Source organism: Boleophthalmus pectinirostris, unplaced genomic scaffold (assembly GCF_026225935.1).
Source record: "Boleophthalmus pectinirostris isolate CB_2022bp ecotype Guang Dong unplaced genomic scaffold, ASM2622593v1 HiC_scaffold_13, whole genome shotgun sequence".
NCBI lineage: Eukaryota > Metazoa > Chordata > Actinopteri > Gobiiformes > Gobiidae > Boleophthalmus > Boleophthalmus pectinirostris.
In genome coordinates, this window is record NW_026571036.1 from 13,114,697 (window position 1) to 13,134,404 (window position 19,708).

General features: G+C 37.4%; 2 protein-coding genes across 3 annotated transcripts in view; one reads left to right on the plus strand and one right to left on the minus strand.

The window, feature by feature from the left end:
- Window positions 1–2,724, plus strand: part of esr2a (estrogen receptor 2a) — a 38,849-nt gene extending 36,125 nt beyond the window's left edge. For both annotated transcript variants that reach the window (XM_055149630.1, XM_020941688.2), the window contains one exon: window positions 653–2,724. In XM_055149630.1, the coding sequence (XP_055005605.1) occupies window positions 653–905 (253 nt within the window). In that variant the 3' untranslated portion in view covers window positions 906–2,724. The remainder of the gene's footprint in view (window positions 1–652) is intronic.
- Window positions 2,725–2,781: 57 nt separating this feature from the next.
- The window catches only part of LOC110175306 (nesprin-2), a 96,436-nt gene continuing 79,509 nt past the window's right edge, over window positions 2,782–19,708 (minus strand). The window contains exons 80-93 of the mRNA XM_055149634.1: window positions 19,035–19,225; window positions 17,269–17,419; window positions 16,401–16,583; window positions 15,346–15,483; window positions 14,465–14,656; window positions 12,809–13,085; window positions 11,124–11,257; window positions 10,921–11,047; window positions 8,755–8,954; window positions 7,445–7,621; window positions 5,683–5,811; window positions 5,419–5,598; window positions 3,812–3,870; window positions 2,782–3,726 (exon numbers count right to left, since the gene is read on the minus strand). Of these exons, the coding sequence (XP_055005609.1) occupies window positions 3,522–3,726; window positions 3,812–3,870; window positions 5,419–5,598; window positions 5,683–5,811; window positions 7,445–7,621; window positions 8,755–8,954; window positions 10,921–11,047; window positions 11,124–11,257; window positions 12,809–13,085; window positions 14,465–14,656; window positions 15,346–15,483; window positions 16,401–16,583; window positions 17,269–17,419; window positions 19,035–19,225 (2,343 nt within the window). The 3' untranslated portion in view covers window positions 2,782–3,521. The remainder of the gene's footprint in view (window positions 3,727–3,811; window positions 3,871–5,418; window positions 5,599–5,682; window positions 5,812–7,444; window positions 7,622–8,754; window positions 8,955–10,920; window positions 11,048–11,123; window positions 11,258–12,808; window positions 13,086–14,464; window positions 14,657–15,345; window positions 15,484–16,400; window positions 16,584–17,268; window positions 17,420–19,034; window positions 19,226–19,708) is intronic.

Sequence of the window (19,708 nt, forward strand, 5' to 3'; positions counted from 1 at the left end):
GATTTAAATAACAACTTAACATCATTTTAATGTCTATAATATGGGACATTTTAAGCAGAGCAGTGATACAGTATATCTGTAGAAACAAGCAGATTACGGACCCCAACCAAAAAGTTACATAATGCACCTTTAAAATAAGTACTTAGACTTATTTAGACAAACTTTATTGATCCACAAGGGAAATTATTTGCACACAGTAGCTCACACATGTAACATGGATGTAACAATAACCAAAATATCGTGATATCGTATCAATAATAATATGTGGGGCATCAAAATATTTCGAATTACGAGTTCCTTTGCTTAAATGCGATTTTTTTATAGTAGTAATAGCTTATAAACATCGGGAACTACATATCCCATGATTCATTTCAGTACAGACAACATGAAGTAATATGTTTTTGCTTGAATTCTTGAGATTATGACAGAAATAATTCACACCAAAAGCTTGTCAGGGTATTTTAAAAGCAAGAAAGCATCTACAATTATATCAGCCTCTCCAAAATATTGCAATAAATATTGTAACCGTGAGATGCATATCGTGATAAAATTGTTCAGAGAGATTTGGATATCATTACATCTCTAATAAATGGTAATAATATGACCTGCTGTATCTTGATTTATTTCTCTTTTATGTATTTCCAATCTTCAGCAACAAAGGCATGGACCACCTCCACTGCATGAAGATGAAGAACATGGTGCCTCTGTACGACCTGCTCCTGGAGATGCTGGACGCCCACATCATGCACAGTTCTCGCCTGCCCCGTCACCCCGCACAGCTGGACCCCCGGGACCCCACGGTGACTCAGGAGACACCACTCAGCCCCCTCAGCGGTCCGTCTAACACATGGACTCCCAGTGGGGACTACAGTCAGCCATCAGAAATTTTCAAAGCGCCTCAGTGATTTCAGAAAAGTGAATATTCTGGGAGGGAATTTCAACGACTGTGAGCTTAGTGGTCAAACGTAGTGTTTTTATGTCGTAACTTCAGACAAACCAAACCTGTGTCGTTGCCTTAGCACCACAAGGCCTAAGCAGTAGTTGTACTTATTATTCATTTCATATTGTTGTAACTATTTCTTCTTTCACTTCAGAAAAATATACTTTATAAACAAACATGGCAGCTCAGAGAAACCCAGCAACTGTTAAATGCCTTTTTACAGCTAGTTTCATTTGCTATGCCTTGCTCAAGGGCACAACACACTAAAATCTCTCAATTTAAACATTTAAATTAGCTCATCAAATTGGCTCTAAATTCGTAAAATACATACATACATTGAACAAAAACTGACTCTTTAATGAACAAAAATTAAAAATCCAATGCAAAGAAGGTTAGAGTTGTGCACCAGCAGCTAATTACCAGCTGAATTTAGTAGTACCATTTCATTTTTTGTAACCAATTCGATTTTTTAACAAAAAAACTAAGCTTTTGTACATTACCTTGACCAGTAGAGGGTGCTAATGATCACCACCTGCCAAAGTGTCCTCTTCAGCCTTTTGTGTATATGTTCTGATGACAAAGTTGCACTCATAATTTGCTTGAACAAAAATATTTTTGTATGAAAGTATTCGCTATCTTGCTGTGCAGTTTTGACAATCAGGATGGCTTGCTCTCAACTTTGTAGATATACAGTACCTGTAACACATCACATCTGAATCTCACGCACCATAACACTTTTATAGCCTTCTCAGTTCTCTGTTAGGCCTGCAGTGCTGTGCAAAAGTCAGATTAATTCAATATGTTGCACTTACTTAGATTTAGTTTATTACATTTTTCTGGCAAAGGGAGAAATGAACTGAAGAGAAGTGAAGAAGCAGCCTGGATGAGCTGTGAAACGTATTCGACCAAATAAACTTTTGTCCAGATGACAAATTGAATTTCTCTTTTTCCTGGATGACTGAGGGATTTTACACATTACATTTTTTTATATTTTTCCCCATTATTCCCTACCATTCGTCAGATATGGACAAGGATACTCATTTATTTAGACTTAAAACATACTTTGTTTTACCAGTTTGCACTAAATGGCATCTTAAAGAGGGGATATTATGTATATATTTACTTTTTGGAGCTTTCTACCATGTTATATCTTTTTTTCCTCATCAAAAATGTGCCTGAAGTGGTTTCATCCATGCATTTTCAAATTATTTTGCTATCTCCCCTGGGCCTTATTCGAACTCAACTACAAAATTCTCCAAAGCTCAGCCCAAAAGCGCAGCAATTTTCCATAAATTAAAAAACAAGCATGATCTAAAATGCATGACAACTGAACAAACATGATCCGATGTGCAGTACTTTCAATAGTAAAATGCACAGATTGTAATGTGACGGCACTGTGAAGGGGGAGTGACTCAGCATGAGGAGCAAAGGAAGGCGAGACATGTTCAAAACAATAAAAATCAACTTGGTGACCTAAATATGTTACGCATTAGCAGTTAATACCCCCAGAGCAGTGTAATATTTCCCTTATTTTCAGTTTATATCTTTGATTTTGGTCTCTATTTTGTTGTGTTAATGTTTTTTCTCACAGACACTTGTTTTCCAAAGCCCATAAGCTGCTTTTGCACAGTACTGTACGCCACCCACTTATCCAGCTATTTGTACCGATCTCTGTAAATACTGTAACTGTACTGGTTTTATAACATGTGCCATCTGATTTCAATGGAAGAAATGCCTTACATCACGTCATCACAGTGCCTCAAAATACAGTTATATGAACCATGCGACTTTCTTGTTTTCTTTTTCTTATGTTTGTCAAATAATCACAAAAACACACCATCTCAAATTCAGCGTTTACTAGCAAAACATTGAGTGCAAACATCCATTATAAATACAAATTATATTAAACACATTCTTTAAACATCTACAGTGTTGTGGAAATGTAATCCAGATATAAAAAGGGACATAATATTAATTTTAAATACATTTAAATTAACCAGTGTTCCAAGTATAAAAAAAAAAAACATACTCTTTGTCAACGCATACAAAATATATGCACAATTGTGGAACGGTTTACAAAACTTTGACGACGTAGAAAATTTAAAACTAAAATTTTATCTTTTGTTTGTTTTACTCGATTACAAACGTGGAAATGCACAAAACATGTTAAACTGTATTTTATCTTAAGCCAACAGTTAAAGATGCACTCTGTAACTTTTCAGACAGAAGATCCACCATCTGCTTGTCTCCATGGAGATGTAGCATAAGTGGAATGTTCCAAAGTATGGCATTAAACTTAATCTAGCCCCATAGACACAAAATGACACCACCAGACCAGTGCGTTTTTTCAAGGTATTTTTGAGAATTAAAATACCTGTGATTGTAAATGCAAGAAAAAATCCAACTTTGAAACATTCCAGGCAGATGACAACTAATGACATCAAAAAGTTACACAATGAACCTTTAGCAGCTGTTGCCAACCCTGCACTCTCAGTCCAATTTGAACAAACTATTTCTCTTGCCTCACGTTTCAAGGTATTTTACATTTACATGATGATTTGTTTCTGAGTAAAGTCCAGAGTTATGTGGGTGGGGGCCCGTTGGTGTAGTGGAGCATGGGGTAGAAGGAGCGGGCGAAGTTGTTAGTCCCCGTGCAGCTCTGCTCCGGGGGGGTCATGGGGATCAGGCAGGGCATCAGGAGCAACAGGAGCAGGAGCAGCTGCAGGGGGAAGGCCGCACGGAGGAGCCGGTAGAAGAAGGACCGCGGGGCTGACTCTCTCCTCTCTCTGGGAAAAACAAAACGAAAAGTGAGTTTTCTATCAAATATTTGGAAAGATTACAGTTTTGGGAAGAAAAGTATATTGAGTTCACCTTGAATTGGGAGATTTTTTCTTGGATGCTCTTTGGTCTTGTTCGTCAGGTTCATTTTCCTGCAATAAAATAAATAAAGGTTACATTATTTCAACTGGACATAAAGTTTCAGCGTTTGGCACTCCTCAAAGTAGCTTGTGTAAGGCAAGGCGAGTTTATTTGTAGAGCACAATTTGTACACAAAGTAATTCAAAGTGCTTTACAGAATAACAAACACTTTAAAATCACAATAAAAACAAATCAAAACATAAATAATCATCCATCCATTTTCTTCCGCTTATCCAGGGCCGGGTCGCAGCAGTAAGCAGGGACTCCCAGACTTCCTCTCCCCAGACAATAAATAATAATAATAAATAAATAATCATCATAAAATTAAAATGAGAGAGAGGCATTAAATTAGAGAGAAGAGTGCAGGATGAAAAATAAAACCTTTCAGTCATGTGCACAGCTAAACAGAACTGTTTTGAGCCTGGATTTAAGCAGCATCAAAGTAGAGGCCTGTCTCACATCCTCAGGAAGATTGTTCCAGGTTTTAGCTGCATGAATCTGAAACACTGATTCCCCGTGTTTAGTCCTGACTCTGGGCATCAGAAGGAGGCCGGTCCCTGAGCTCCTCAGAGTGCGAGATGGTTCATATGGCACTAACATTTCACAAATGTACTTTGGTGCTCAGCCATGGAGAGACATGTACACAAGAAGAAGCTTTAAAGTCTATTCTCTGAGTCACAGGGGGCAGTGCAGAGACCTGAGCACAGGACGCATGTGCTCGTACTTCCTAGTTGGAGTCAGGACCCAAGCTACAGCGTTCTGGATGTACTGCAGCGGTGTAGAAGTAGTAGGAGTGTAATGTCTCCAAATCTCATGATGAGCCTACGATATTTATTGTGATATTTTGTGGAGGCTAACAAAACTGTTCATATACTACTTTTTTCTTTTAAAATGCCTTGACAAAACTTAATCTAAAGAACTAAGACTTAAAAGTGCTTAGAACTGTTATTTCTTCATATAGTTTGCACTGAAATGGGGCAAAGGATCATGGTCTATGTAGTTCTCTCTGTCTTTTTTTTTTAGCTATTGCTGCACCATAACTCTTAGTTTAAGCTAAGAGACTTGAAATCAATATATTGTGATGGTCCACGATATTATTGTGATAACTTTGATGATACGATATCATGATATTTCGGTTATAGTTACATCCCTAAGTAGTAGTTTAATATTAATCTGTATGCGTAGTGTATGTATATAACTTCTTTCTTTCTTATAAATTCTTGGAGACATAATTTATATTATATTTATATGTAACCATATAAAAAAATAAATAAATAAGTACTTCAAAAACTATATTCCACAGTCTTAAATTTGACACAAAACGTCAGCTGAAATGCGAATCAGTGAGGTAGTGAATGCTTGTCTCGCACTGTCTACATGTACTGACTTTAATATGCAGTAGAGAAGTTACAGTGACCTCAATAACTTCTTTTAGTGATGGGAAGTTTTTATGTTTTTTGAGCAAAAGCCTACAATTTTAAGATAATCCTCCCTCCTCCTGCATTAAAACAAAAATCCAAAGATGTATCTGTGTAAAGTAAACAATGTATTTGCTTTACCAGTCTGCTCTGTATTGCGCTCAGGTCTTGGCTCAGCTCCCTCAGCAGGATTTTCATCTTGCTCCCCGTCACGTGCAGCTTCTCCTGGGCTTCGTCGTGGTCGTCCGGCTGCAGCTGGCTCCACAGGGCCTGGAGAGAGGCATGCTGGGACTGTCTGCGCACCAGCTCCTCACGCACGTCCTAAACAAAACAAACAGAATGTAACTGTGAAGAGACGTGAGACAGGGTAGAGATGAGAGGAGAGGGGTGGAGGTGGTGACTTACTGTGAGCATGTTGAGGTGTAGTTTGAGAGCTTTGACCGATGTTTCTGGGTGGTGTATGTCCACTGCGTACCGTCGGCTCTCCGCATGGGCCAGCCACAGCAGCAAGGAGTGGAGAGTTTCATGGAACTCCTGTAATTTTAAGTGAAATCATAAATGCTATGGTTAATAGACCTTTCTTTTTTTACAATGGCCGGAAGTGCCGCGATGTAGGGTAGACGTAACTCCCATTTAATGCTTTTCTATGGCAAAACATCTATGGAAATGTCTTGTGTTTTTTCCACCAGCTTCATAAATCTGCCCCATCAGCAAATCTTCATCCAACAAGGTCGGCAAAGGACATATTCTGTCCATGGAGTATTGATCCAGAACTATCAAGGTAAGAAAGATGAAAATGTGAAGGCGAACAATGACTAGCATTAGTGAACTACTCCTGAGCAAAATTAACGTTATGGTCATGAATAAAATGTAAGTAGTAAGCCATTTGTTAATAAGTAACTTGTTAACTCAGACCGATTCTACAATTAAAATTAAAAATCGATTTCGATGTAGATTTTAGCATAGACAGAGAGGTTTGTGCAGTTTGAATGCTACACATGTTCACAGATCACATTTCTCGCATTTAAACTGCACAAAACTCTCTGTCTAATATCAACATCATGAAATCAATTTTTAATTTTAATTGTAGAATCAGTCTGAGTTCACAAGTTACTTATGTTTTATTCTTGACCATAATGTTACTTTTGCTCAGGAGTAGTTCTCTCAGTAGTCGTTGTTCGCCTTTACGTTTTCGTCTTTCTTACCTTGATAGTTGGATAAATTCTTCATGGACAGAATATGCCGAATATTTGTCGATCTTGTTGGATGAGGATTTGGTGATGGGGCAGATTTATGAAGCTGGTGGAAAATACGTGAGACATTTCCACAGATATTTTGCCATAGAAAAGCATTAAAGTAAGTGACATTTACCATAGATCGTGAAAAAGGTCTATTATTATTAGGCCTTATTATTATTCTGTTTTGATAAGCCTCTCAAAGCTCTACAGTGGTGAGCAACTGTTGTAGCCACAGCTGCCCTGAGGTGGACTGACCAATCTGCACCATCTGCCCCTTCATCCCCCACCAATCACTCACACACACCACATTGATACATGGGCAATATCGGTGATATGTATCTGAGGCTGTAAATTTGGAGTTACAGTGTTCATCACCAACCAAAAGCACGACACGTCAGTCCTACCAGAAGGAATACTATTGTTGTGTCTCTGGGCAAGACTCTCACATTTACCACTCTAGCGGTAACAAATGTCATTAATTGTAACAGAATTTAATCCAATTTAAGTCTAAAAGTAAATCCAATGTAAAAACTAACCTCTAAATGTCTAAAAATCTAAACGTAAACACATGAAAAAAAAAAAATCTCACAAAATCATTTTTCTCTTGTGTGCACGTTCTTGTGGCAATTTTGTCTCCCGAGATCTTGTACCAGCCTTATAACACATATTACCATTTTTTGTTCATAAAAATATACTTTAGATTTCAATTCTTAGCAACACTCAAATATGGCTGATTCTGAAGAAAAATGAAACCCAATGATATGATCACCCAGTTTTTGAGACAACCCTAATCAAATAAGTAGTGCTCATTTTCTCCTTGGATCAAATGAAGCAGAAATCTTAAGAGGACATTTATGCGCCATCATGCAGGATGTGAGGCTGCATTAATACTGGATCCAGACTATTTTGCAAATGAGTTTGGGTCTCACCTGGCAGCGCACTAGTGTTTTCCTGAGAGAGGTGTCCCAGTGCTGGAGGTCAGTGCAGGCTTTGCTCCACTTCTGGTTGACCAAAGCCACTCTCTGTTGAACATCCGGATCTCCGTGTATGTTTAGATTCAACGACAGCATGGTGGACTTGTTTTGGGCGAACATCTTCTGCATCTCCTAAAGAAAAGAAAAGAATAAGATATTAGCTCAAAATCTTAAGTGGAGTCCAACAAAAGCAGAATTCTTTTGAATAAATCATGCTTTTCTGACTAAATTAAATTATTGCAAAAGACTCTACCACAAGTCCATTTTGTTTTAAGAGAATAAAGAAAACAACAACAACAACAAAAGTGATGATATTAAAGATGTAACTTTTCTGGTGAAGGATCCACCACTAGAGGTCTGCGCGGGACAGAATTTTCAGACCTGTTCCCGCCCACGCCCGCAAAGAATTGCAATTTTTCAGTCCCACTCCCAACCGCATCTGCAATATTTTGTCCCACTTCCGCCCCCAAATCCTGCAAGATAGGGACATTTGCTTTCTTAAGCTCTATCAAATACGGAGAAGCTGAAAGGAATTGTCTAAAAGCTATTTTAAAGAATTAATAAAAAGTCTCATTACAATAGTGCTGTAAATTTTTGTAAGTAATATAATACTACAGTACTGATACCAGAGGTGGGACCAAGTTTTTGTTTTGTAAGTCTCAAGTAAGTCTCAAGTCTTTGACCGCAAGTCCGAGTCAAGTCCCAAGTCAAATACAAGCAAGTCCAAGTCAAGTCTAGAGTCACTGGCCCATAAGTCCAAGTCAAGTCCAAGTCATCTGCTTTGAGCTTCAAGTCATTTCAAGTCTTTTAACCAAAGTACCAAATACAGCTAAGATTTTTGCAATTTATATGAATTAAAAAGTCATAGTATAGTTATATATGAGTATTTATATGGGTATATAAGAGTTGTAGAATTCATTTAGTTAATTTTTTCTATTTAAATGTTTTGACAAAATCTTAGTGCCAATCAGAATAGAAATAATTCAGATTTAAAAGTGCTTCTCAAGTCACAGGCCTCAAGTCCGAGACAAGTCCCAAGTCACTTACCTTAAAGTCCAAGTCAAGTCTCAAGTCCTAAAAACAGTGCCTCAAGTCTGAGTTTAGCCCAAGTTCCCACCTCTGGCTGATACTAACTAAACAATTAAATATGCAGGTTTGAAATAAATAAACAACAATAATCTGATATTTGCAATCAAAACTCACTAAAAAGAGCATGTATTTCAGCATTTGTACTCCCACCAGAGTTTCTTATGTAGTGTATGTACCTTCAGCTGTTTGGCCTGGCTGCTCATGTCCTCCACGGTGCTGGGAGGGTCACGCAGTAGAACATGTTCAAGCTGTGGAGCCACTGTGTCCAACCAGGAGCTGATCTGATCCAGACCCCGGGACAGCTGCTCCTCCTCTGGGTCGGCCCGGAGGTCAGACTGGGACTGGGCCTGCAGCAGCTCCCACCGTTCAATCACTCCTGGAGCAAAGAGAGAGCGAGATCGTCATTATAGTATAGGCTGAAAGAAAAACTTAAAGATGCACTGTGTCTGGAATGTTTCACAGATAGGTATTAAATCTTTCTACCTTCATGGACTAAACCAGATATTTCAGTATAGAAGTAACCTTGCTCACAGTCAGAATGCCATTTTTCTACATATTTTTGAGCTGTAAAACCACCTGTAATTTAATAAATGTTAATGTAGAGCTGTTTAATATCATACTGTGGAACATTCCAGTCAGAGCAATGACATATTCATAGATAGAAGCAAGTAACCCCAAACAAAAGTTACACAATGCACCTTTAAAGATTAACTTTCCTGGTGGAGTGTCCGTTACAAGCATGTTTCCAGGTAGATGCTATTGCGTTACCGGGAATATAACTCGGAATGGTATTAAATTAATCTATGTCAGTGGAGACAAGCAGGTGACTTCATCAGGTCAAGTAACTGTTCCAACCAGAGGCAAGGTGACCCTGCTACCAATTAGGAAGCGTGTTTTTCAAAGTGTTTTTTTTAGCATGAAAACATCTGTAATTGAATGAATGCAAGCTTGAAACTGTGGAATTTCTCCATTATAACAAGGTGGCAGTCCTCTCACCTGAAAAGTACTCCATAGTAGGGCCGGGTATCATTAAGACGTTGCCGATATGATACATGATTCGATACATAGGCCACAGTATGATATATATCCTGATACAGTGAGCTTTCTGATTCGATACGATATATTTCAAAAAGATTTGATGCGGTTCAAAATAATTTCTAAATGATGGCTGGGATACTGAAAGTCTTTGTTAAACCACTTCTTGTACAAAGTTCATATGAAACTCACCCATTTTATTCATTAAAACAGTGAAAATGTCAAAAGTGTTGCATAAATAAGTTTCCTTCCTCTGAACAAGCGACAAAACTGTAGCTCTGTAACAAAACAATTTAGTAAAATATACCAAAAAATACTTGGTGATGCTTGGTAATAATTGGTGATATATTGTTACAGCAGCCCACAATATCAATACTGTATCAGCACATTAAACGATACAATATATCAATATTTCAAGATTTTTGCACACCCCTAGTGCATAGTGCTGCACAATCGATAAATTTGAGGTTATAGGTTGCAGTAGTTGTAGTAGGTAGGTATTTAGTTCAAACTATAAAATGACACTATTCTCATTTGGACTGTTCAAAAATAAACAAATATAAAAGTTAAATCATCCTCAAAATTTTGCCGTCACAGAAAAACAAAAAAGGTCCTATATTTCGCAAAATTTACTCTTTTAAGCCATGTTAGATTGCAATTACCTCAACAAAAACATACCTGGAGTTGTGTTTTGTTTCATATTAACACACACATAACACATATTTGAGTAATCCTGCAGTATCAGCCAGTCTACATCTCCAAAGCTCAAAATGTCCTTGTGATGTTTGTAGTGGTAGTTTGCAAGTTAACAACAATTATTCTCATTGATTTATCTATTGTATGTTTTATTTCAATGTTAAGCACTTTGGTAAGCTTTGGCTGTTTTAAATGTGGTATATAAATAAATTTGATTTGAACAACTACTTTATTCATTTAGTTCAGCAGAGACTGACAATTCCAGTGCTGAAATCATCCAAAAGAAAAACTTCCTGTATTACCATATGACATCACAAGGTGGAACAAGGTGTTTTCTGTCTCAGCCTCAGCAGGATTTGTGTGTTAAACATGTGTTAATGAAACAAAAGAAACCCACAACATTACAACATAGATCAGAAAATGGCCTAATATGGGGCCTTTAAAGATGCATTTATTAATTTCAAACTTTTTTGTCAAGGCACAGGAAATATTAACTATGGTTTTTAGAGTAAATCCAACTTCCAATAAGACTTCCAAGTAAACATACATGCCAAATTCTTCATGATTCACTACTGGAGAACTATACATGCTTAATTATCTCTTCCTCTCACCTGATTGTCTGCCTGAAACGTTAAGTCCAACCAGCCCAAACTCCTCGGGCGTGTCCTCGTCATCCAAGATCAATGAGACCCTCTTAAAGTTCTCAATGCTCCCGCTGCATTGGGACATCAGGTGCAACTGTGAGGAAATGAAAAGTCAATAAAAAGGTAACAAAGTGGACAAAACATTTTTAGGAGGGGTCAGTTAGTCTTACATAGTTGCCTTGCTGCAAAGGTGTGCTGGAGAGAGCGGGCGGAGCTTCACCGTGATCGTTGGATTCAAGATCGAGAAACTCTGAATCGTCCTGCGTTCGCCATCTTGGAGAATCGCAAACTGAGCGACTGGACACTAGAGCAAATACAAAAACAAATTATTTCCAGTACTCAAGGTAAATGTAGTTTTATGGAAGATACAGACATACAAGATAAAAATAGTGGGTGAAATAAAATGGCTTTTTAAGGATATCAAGTGGATGCACTCTATTAAAAGGCATTTTATGTTTTGTATGTCTGTAGATACACAATAGTTTATAAAAAGCTCTGAATAAGAAGCTTCATAATATTAACAATGGAACTTTCAGTGAAGTTCAAGTCACTCAAGCATCAAAGTGTTTTCAAGCTAATTTGGAAATTACATTCATACAGTAGTGCTTAAAAAATCTTGTTTTGATGAATTATTCATGATGGAACTTTTGTCTTTTTTATACAATCTGAATCTTTTCAATGAATTATACTTTTAAGAAACTGCTTAGTGACAAACTTTAACCTCTAATCTCATATATTAAAAAATAAATACAGCAGAAGAGTTTTGCTATAATTTAAAATAGCCTCAAATGAAGTCCCTGGTTCTCACCCAAAACGCAAAATGCTGAAGGTGTAAAGAAAGTATTGTAATATGCTCAACATCATCATATAGCCAACCTAAGCGCTGAACCAAATTTTGTATTAAATTTTTTATAATTTCTTTCATATTTGGTGTGGGATTTGTGCATTTCTGAACCCTCTCTAAGCAGCTGTTGCCTCTGTTAAATTGGCTGTACCCAAGTTTTTTGTTTTTTTTAATCAATTACAGTTCACAAGTTATCAAACATTGTTACGTTAGTTTTCTTTTCCCCCAAACCAATAGACTAGTCATTTTATTTCTGTATACATCTCTAGTTTCGTATTTGTAAGTATCTTTTCTTTTATGCAAAAATAAAATAAACAATTGAGTAGCCAAAGAAAGAAGGGTGTCATTACAAGTTCTCTTTTAGATTTCAGTGTTAATGAAGACGCTCCATGGTTTCCAGCTTTCCTTGTGTTTGTCGTGTTCCAGTCGCAAAAGTGAGTCTATCCAATCTTTCAGTGTAGGTGATTTATCTGTCATTGATTTTCTGTCATTGATTTTTGCTTGGTTCCAACAGTATACTCCACCTGTATTTTTTTGTACAATGCCGTCTAACCTTTTCCCCAAAACCATACACCGGTAATCAAAATTTGACGATATATTGTAAAAGAAGCTCTTAGGGTCAAAAGAGGCCGCTGTGTGCTGTCTGCATCTAATTATTTAAAGAGCTTACTGTTCGAGAATCAGGAAGTGCACACTAGCATGCTTGTAGCTGACAGCAAAACACCACTCTGGCTCATCGGGGTGAATAATTAGGATACTTCCAACTCATAAATAATAACTTTTGACTGCTGCAAACTGTTTACAATGAACCAGATCTGTTTTTCACATTTTTAAGACAGTAAAAATACGGCAAATCACCTTTAAGTCCAAAGCAATGGTATTCTAAAAGCAAAGTGTTTCAAAGACGTAGAGATGGGTCAAGTATGGGAGGTGGAACAATGGGGAAACGAACAAACCTGAAAACTAAATTTCCACGAACTCAAATCTACACTTAAAAAATATTTAAATTACCTGCGCTAAAATACGCCCCTTCATCGTCCAGGTCATCGTCCTCCTCATCCTCATGTGAAGAAGACCCTCCCACGTCTCCGGTGTGGTCCCACTCCAGGGGCAGAGAGTCTACGCTCACAGGAGTCTCTCGGCCCGAGCGTGACAGAGGCGTGGCCAGCAGGTGAGTGGGTGTGACCAAAGGGCTGCTCAGGCTCCGCCCCAACCACGGCCGGCCAATCAGAGCCAAACTGGACTCCAAGGAGAAGCTGGTGATGGGGGATTCGGGTTCCGCTGGGGTCTAAGGCAGAGGAGGACAATGAGTTAGCTGATAAAAAGTCAATTGTAGCATGTATATAGAGCAGAGGTCTGCAACCTTTTTCCTCTGGTGAGCTATTTTACAAAATAAAAATGCCAGAGAGCTACTAGTTTTAGTGGTCACAAGAAATTTAGTAAATAAAAGAGCCACAACGAACCTTAGAGAAGGTACAGCTATATGTCTATAAAACATTTATTAGTGTACAGAATTAGGCAACAAAATTATACATTTACAATGGTAATAGGCCTTTAATTAATAAAATTTTTCTTATTGAGCACAATACGTATAACTGAGAAATCCTTTGGTGAGTTACTTGGAAGGGGATGAAGAGCTACAAGTGGCTCCTGAGTTACAGGTTGGAGACCCCTGATAGAGAGAATTTTAAATATTGTTCAGCTTCAAAATGGCTGTACGCATTTTTTCATGTAATAAAGTAAAATTTTGTTTTGCTCTAGTAAAGATATATTGTAAAAATGGCTTTAAGTGAGGCTGCTGTGTGGCATCTCCATCATCTTTAATTATTATTTATTATTAATCATTCGCCTGTGAGCATGCTAGTAGTTGTTTGCGGTGGCATGAAGGTAAAACTCTGCTCTTACATCTAAAAGTTGTGAAAAGTGCTTATAAACTAATCGCCGTGAATAATTAGGATACTAAGAATGAGTTAAGGAAGTTAGGAGAAACTGGAGCCTTGCAAACTGTTTAAAATGAACTGTTCCTGTCTTTCACATTTTTTATTTTATTTTATTTTATGATCTCATTATCTTTTTTTTTATGGATGTTTTTATTGCTGAGAACATCTTGACAAAGATGCATTCTTAGGCTTGTTTTTGGACATGGATATTACTGTAATAGATGCCAAATAATGATAATGATAAACAAATACTTCTTAGGCATGATCTTTAAAGGTCAATTGTGCAACTTTTCTGGTGGAGGGCCAGTCAGATGCTTTTTCCCGTGATGCTATTGTTTCACAGTATGGTATTAAGCCTTTCTATCTTCATGAACTAAGCTACAGGTTAGATCTGTGGAGAGGCAAGCCTGCACACAGTCAGAATGCCTGTTTTTCTATGGATTTTTGAGCTATAAACCCACCTGTAATTTAATGAATGTAAGGTAGAGCTGTTTGATGTCACACTGTGGAACATTCCACACAGAGCAATGACATCTCCATAGAAATAAGCAGGTGATGGACCCCCAGCCAAAAAACTTGACTTGAAACTGACTAAAGAAACCATGACTGCCAATCTGTGCCTTTACATTACCCACCAACTGCACATAAATACATAAATTCAGTAGCACGGTGGGTAAAGTGTCTTGCCTAAGGACACAATGATAACATGTCTGTGTCTCTCTCTCACCGGGGGTTGGCTGAGTCTGTGATGGAAGCGCACCAGTCTTCCAAACACTTCCTGACAGTATGAGTGCAGCTCCTCCAGCTCGTCCTCGATGATCTCCGCGTCCCCTGGGGCACTGCGCTGGATCAGGCCCTCCCCAAACACGATCAGTCCGTCAATACGCTCCGTGTTCAGCCGGATCTCCTTCTGGAAGCTCTAAAGGGAAAAAAAGAGCAAAGATTGTAGGGATGGGCTGAGCTAAATGAGCTGTAAAAGAAAGGGTAATTACAGCAAGATGTTATGTGTGCAGATAGGCGAAATACTCCAGACTGATATGGGATACTTTAATAGAGAGTTTTTTGAGATTTTAAAAATTAAGTTAGGCAATAAATTCATTCTAGTGAGTTTTGATGAGGATGATGTGTCTTCTGGCTCAAAATGTTAAAACAGCGTGGCAGGAATCTACAAGGGACTGTAGTTATTGTTCATGGATTTCAGAGTAATGAAAAATTAGCACAGTTGTCATAGCAATTATCAAATTAAAACTAAATATTGTATTATCTGAAAGGTCAAAAATGATCAAATTGTTGCCCCTAAATGGAAGCTGAAACCCATGAACAAAATTAAGCACATTTTTATTTTACATAATTTTAAAAAATAGTTTTCAATGGTTTATAATATTTTTTAGATATTTTCTGATAAAACCTTTTCAATTTCACAAATAAATAAAAAAAATGTTATGATGTTAATTGTACAGATTCAGATAGATTTGTACAATTGAAGTCATAACTCTGAGTTGGTTTTCACTTTTCACAGGGCCCGTGCATAAATAAGCGTGTGTGTGTGTGTGTGTGTGTGTGTGTGTGTGTGTGTGTGTGTGTGCGTGCGTGCGTGTGTTGTCTTACATTGAGCTGTCGTATCTTGTGATGCACGTCGCTCTCAGAGAAATGCTCCACGTTGGTGAGCTGCAGGTCCAGTTCAGTGAGCCACACCAGCATGCTCTCTCTGGTGCTCTCGAACTCCTCCCTCTGACTGGTGAAATACTATGGAGCACACAGTTTCACATTAGCATAACATATTTTAAATGTTTTGCTTATTGATTCAGTAGTTCTATGTGTACTTTAACTATTAGAGAATAAACTAATATTTTTTTAATAGGTTTAAAGAAAGCAGCATCTTTAAAGTGAATTTTATGTCTAATCATTTACAAGTTGATATATTTAGGTGTAAAATTGGACTCTTCCTCTATTTAAGGTGTAATATTAAAAGTTCAAGAGTTAGTTTTAGATTTTCAGTGTTTTACTTTTTAAATGTGAAACCTGGCCAGTCAGAACAACACGCTTTGAGAAAACTTTACAAAGATGAGTGGATCTGTAGCCATATCCTGACTCCCTGATTTTAGAGGATGTGATTGACAGGTGGATAAACCAATCAGAAAGACGCAGGGTCTGTTTGCGTCAAAAGCAAACCTCAATCAATCTTTATTTATAGAGTGAAGAAGACTAAAGTGCTTCACATTAAAATCAACACATGGTGGTTTAAAAACAACATAAAGGACTGAGAAACAGCTTGGATTTTTGCAGAATCAACGAAATCAAAGCAGCAAACTATAATTTATCTCAGGTAAAAGAAGTTATATATTTTGTTCTGAATGATATGACAATTTTGGAGGGAGGGGATATGTCTCCACATTTGAGAGACATGTGATACAAATAAGCAGCTGTGGTTGGATCATCTTAAGTTACGATGTCCGGGTCCAGTCCCTTCAGGATTCGAACAGAATATAAACAGGACTGGCAGGTCAGGGAAGTGAATCTGAACATTTTAAAGTTCATTTAAAAAGATGCTGACAGGCATACTAACAGTGAGAGAGCCACTGTGTGATCAGCAGCTTAACTGAGTACACAACGGGGTCATTTCCTATAACTGTAGTGACATTTATTATTATTCATCGTTTTACCTTGAGTCTGCGTAGGATGGCAGCCACTCTCCGGTGCAGTGCGTCCCAGCGCCTGTTCCCCTGCTGGACCATGGCTTTGAGCTGGCTGGCCCGGTCCGTGCGGTTCTCCCGGGCCAGGCGCCGGTACTGGTTGTTGACTATCTCCAGCTGGGTTAACCGCTCATTGACCTGTCTCTGGAAACTCTGCAAAAGGACAAGATAACATAAGGATTTTGGTTGGAATAAAGGTTAATTTATACTCATAATGCCTTCCTTAAAAATAATAATTAATATCTTAAAGGTAGATTTGTGTTCTAGTTTTGGAGAATCTCTAATCCCCATTTCTGCAAATTCTTGGACCATTGGAACCATCCTTATCATTCCTAACTTTCATAACCCATTAAGTTTATTTAAAGGTGTAATGTGTAACTTTTCTGATGGATGGTTTGCCACTTTCTTGTTTCCAAGTTTATAGCTTTTCCTGAAATGTAATCCATCTCCAGGCTAAATTACAGGTCACATCTGAGGAGAGGGAAACCTGCACACAATAAGAATCAATCTATGTTATTAAAATTTTAATGCTAGATTGATAAGTTTAATGCCGTACTGTGGAACATTCCAGGCAAAGCAATATCATATCTATAGAGACAAGCAGCTCACAGACCTCTCACTAGTTTAAAATTCAGAATTATTCCCCTGATTTGGGAAAGTTTGGTTTAAATATTTTCAGGTTCACAGTAAAAAACAAATAAATCACAAAAATAAAAAACCATGGAGCATAAAAATACTTTCTGTTCATCAGAGGCTCGTATATTTTGAGGGTGTGAGTATTTGTGTGATTGGAAACAGGCTGAAATCACACTGTCCACTCCATATGTTTCAAACGGACCTCGAACTTCTTGAGCTCCTCCTTGGCCTCGGTGTACAGGACGTCTCCGGTGTTGGGGTTGGCAGCGGTCCTCTCAGCCATCTTCAGCCAGTCTTCAAAACGCGAGTAGTCATCAAGAAATTTACACCACAGTCTCCAAGTCTCCTCAATTCTACACACACAACATAAGTTTACATTGTAATTTTTTTATTTACTCCAAAAAAAACATCATAAAAAAAGAAAGAATACTGATATCATAAAACCTGAAACACTATTCATTGCACACACCGAGTCTGAACAAATGGAATATGATTCGAAAGGGCACTCTGCTAATTACAACAAACAAAGAGGCTCTCAAATCTAAAATAAAAAGAAAAGATTTTGAATAGAACTCTGGCCCAAATGTCAAACATTTCCATAGAGATTAATTGGCAAAAACAGTATAAACAAAAGACAAAAGAGCAATGGAAAAGCTGCTGGGTCACTGTTAAATACTTAAATCAAATTACATAGTGTTTCAGAATACTTTTGAATGTTTTTAGCATCTTAAAACCTGCACTGGTTTAACATTAGGCTTAATTTAAATTCTGTGAGGTGTAAAGTCACAACACTGATCTCTTTTTGGAATAGTTTGAAAAGCTAAGAATACTATTATGAACAAAATAAGAATACAGTTATGAACTATAAACTGCTATAATGTAGACTCTTTATTCAAATGTAAGATTTATCAAAAAAGATAATCACTGCTCAAACACAAATGGATTGTTGCCAGAAGGCATAATTTTGAGCACTTTTAACCTTTCCAAAGATATATTTATACAGCTATGGCAACAGTGATGTTTTTTCATTACTTTGAAACCTACAAATTAATCCAGATAAATTATTGCATTTTTTAAAGAAGCTAAATTCTTAAACTTTTAGTAACACTTTATTTTAGGGTACACTTATTAACATCTAACTACCTGCTAATCAGCATAGTTGTAGATGGTTAATGTGTCATTAATTAGTATTTATTCAGCCCTTATTAATGTTTAATTCCCCGTAAGCTTATTCTGCTATTAGTTAGATATTTACAAACACTTTCCTATTAATACACTCATTATTACTGCTTATTAGTATGATTCTAGGCCATTTTTGTCCATGAATTATGATTCCAATAAGTTTTTTAAGGACTAGTAGCACAGTAAATGTAGTTTTGACTTATTTGCACTTAATACATTTTGCTTACTCTTGTGTAATGAAACACTCTCTATTAAGTGTTAATAGAGTCCAACTAGCCATGGATTAAGTCATTAAGCTCTAAATATGTTCCCCATTCTAAAGTGATGTTTTGATCGTAGTTAATAAATTATGACTTTGACACAAATTAAAATGAAATATGGTCCCTTTTCTAAAGCGGTCTCTACTTCACACTTAATTCATGTATTGTGACATGCATATTAATAGTTCATGTATGAATAGTTGTACAAAACAATTCATGGACAAAAATGGCCTAGTATCATACTAATAAGCAGTAATAATGAGTGTATTAATAGCAGAATAAGCTTATGGGGAATTAGACATTAATAAGGGCTGAATAAATACTAATTAATAATAAATTAACAATCTACAACTATGCTAAGTAGCAGGTAGTTAGATGTTAATAAGTGAACCCTAAAATAAAGTGTTATCAAACTTTGTACTCTTCTTGGCCTAGCATAGAGAATCATGATGTTTCTTTTTCTGTTTCTGCTCTATTGTATCCAACAAACAAAGGCCTTTATTTGTGGTTGACATGTGTCCTGTACCTGAGCCTGCGGTCCAAGGCCATGGCACAGATGGTCCTCCAGCGCTGGTCCAGGCTGCGGCTGGTCTCCTGCAGAGAGTCAGTGTCTGCCCCTGTCCCGTGTGAGGCATCCTGGTCCTGGAGCAGAACATCACAGAGGGAGAGCACGGACACCACCCCCTCTGTGTGCTGCTCTATGTCCCTCTGCAGCTCCTGTACACGCGCATACACAGACATCAGACCGTGAACATACACAGAATACACAGGGACTATACAGATACAGGCAGCACATGAGCAGGGGGCGTACAGACACACAACCACTCCCAAATTTAAACAATTGTGCATTAATTATTAACATGGCCTCACAGAAACTAGAGTGTAATTAGGGGAGAGTGAAGAACAAATGCTCTTAGGTAAAACAGTACACTATAGTAATTTGCGCTGAAACAAAAAGAAAACAAATGCTGATGTGAAAATATTTGGATAGTCATAGTTGGGTAAGTAGGTAATAAATAATTTTCATGTTAATTCAGAAATTGTAGCTTATATATAGTGGATCAGCTTTGTTCAAACCCTATGCAGGCTAGGGTGAGAGTGAATTCTGACAACATTAGCTTTTTTTTTTTCAGAATAGTGATGTATCACAGTTAAGACACTTTAAGATAGTTAAAATTGGTAAAATTTTCAAAGTTAAAA